Source organism: Austrofundulus limnaeus, unplaced genomic scaffold (genome assembly GCF_001266775.1).
Source record: "Austrofundulus limnaeus strain Quisiro unplaced genomic scaffold, Austrofundulus_limnaeus-1.0 Scaffold163, whole genome shotgun sequence".
NCBI classification, from domain to species: Eukaryota; Metazoa; Chordata; class Actinopteri; order Cyprinodontiformes; family Rivulidae; genus Austrofundulus; species Austrofundulus limnaeus.
In genome coordinates, this window is record NW_013952565.1 from 642921 (window position 1) to 644517 (window position 1597).

General features: G+C 31.4%; 1 protein-coding gene across 1 annotated transcript in view; it reads right to left on the reverse strand.

Annotated features, from left to right (window-relative positions):
* Positions 1-951, reverse strand: part of krtcap3 (keratinocyte associated protein 3) — a gene marked incomplete in the record, with an annotated part of 6454 nt that extends 5503 nt beyond the window's left edge. Inside the window, 1 exon segment of the mRNA XM_014017206.1 lies at positions 814-951. Coding sequence (XP_013872660.1) covers positions 814-826 — 13 coding nt within the window.
* Positions 952-1597: the final 646 nt, after the last annotated feature.

The following is a 1597-nucleotide window of genomic DNA, read 5'->3' on the forward strand; positions in this document are numbered from 1 at the left end:
CTTGATATATGTATATAAACTGAAACAGACTAGTGCATCCTAAATTTAACATTAATTAAGTATTTTAATACGATAGTCTTTTCTGTATTTATTTGGGGAGGTCACCTCAAGTCATTAAGGAAAATCTAACTGCTCATTTCAAGTCAATACTTTTACTTTTAATACTTAAGTACAAAAAAAATCAGATACTTTAAATACTACTCAAGTAATATTCCTAAAGGAGACTTTAACTTTTACCAATGTACTTTTGTTTGGTAAGATACTTGTACTTTTACTCAAGTATCACTTTGTGGTACTTTATACAACACTGCTCTTTCCCACTGCATTAATTTTTAAAGCAGAAATTAAATAGTTCATTCAATAAAAACAATAATAATAATAAATAAATAAATAAAACAGGAGCAGCAAAAAATTAATTAAAAAAATACTGTTTGTGTGTTCCATGAGGGTTAAAATTAAATATAAAAAAAATAAATTGGCACCAGATATTACTCAGTCTAAAAGGTATCCCAATTCAGATAATTAGGACAACTTCCAGCCTTTATTTCTCTTTGTACCTGAAGCGTTACTGACGTTCAGCTGTGATCAACCAGAAAACTGAACATAATGAATAAGTTTTTATTCAGCAGATCAATGTCCAACACACTGATTCACGTTTTTAACCAAAAAGTACTGCTAATGAACAAACCTTAACATGTTTTACAGGAGGGTAGGCCTGTGTGGTCTGCTTACATCCGTGCTGTCGGACATTTGCTGCTCGACCCTTTGTTTGTTTGTTTTCATCACCTTTATAAAACGCGTGGAACTACTCACCGAAGTTGCACATTTCTCTGCTCGGACCGAAATATCCCTCAACATACAAATATTTAAAAACTTTCCAGTTAACAGTTTAACACAAGCCTGCACCTCACGGACTTCCCTCTGTCCACTTCCTGAATGACGTCATCGAACCTACCTGCTGTGACTCACCTGAGACTCTGAACAGGAGACACATTCGTGTTCGTCGGAGAAAATTAGAAATAGACCAACAATTTAATTTTAAACTTATACTATTTACTATGAAGATTTTAAAAAAAGTGTTAATATTAGCTATATTTCAGATCAAAAGTTGTACATTTTCTGAACTAAACATGAATTTACAGTAGCCTATTAATCTCATTTGTCCACTTTAAATTTTCTTACCATTGCAAAAGCATTAAAGACCAAAAGGTTTTGTAATGTATTTTTTATTTTATTATTTGTAATTGTAAACTTATCCATTTTGTGATTTCTACTTGTATTTTTGTATTCCCTTGCTTGCCATAAGCCTTGACCAAGAATTTGCTGTACATACTTTTATTTTTTACAAATACAGGTTGGAATTAAAAAAGGCTCCTAACTCTGTTATAAATACAATGAATCTCACACACACAATAAAACTGAGGCAATGATGCGTTTATTTTTAAGAGATTTTTTTTCAAACTGATATTTGTCAGGAGATAAGTCTCAGAAAAGAGGTACATACAGTGGTTTGCAAAAGTATTCATACCCATTGAACTTTTCCATATTTTGTCACATTACAACCACAAACATAAATATATTTCACTGGAATTTAATG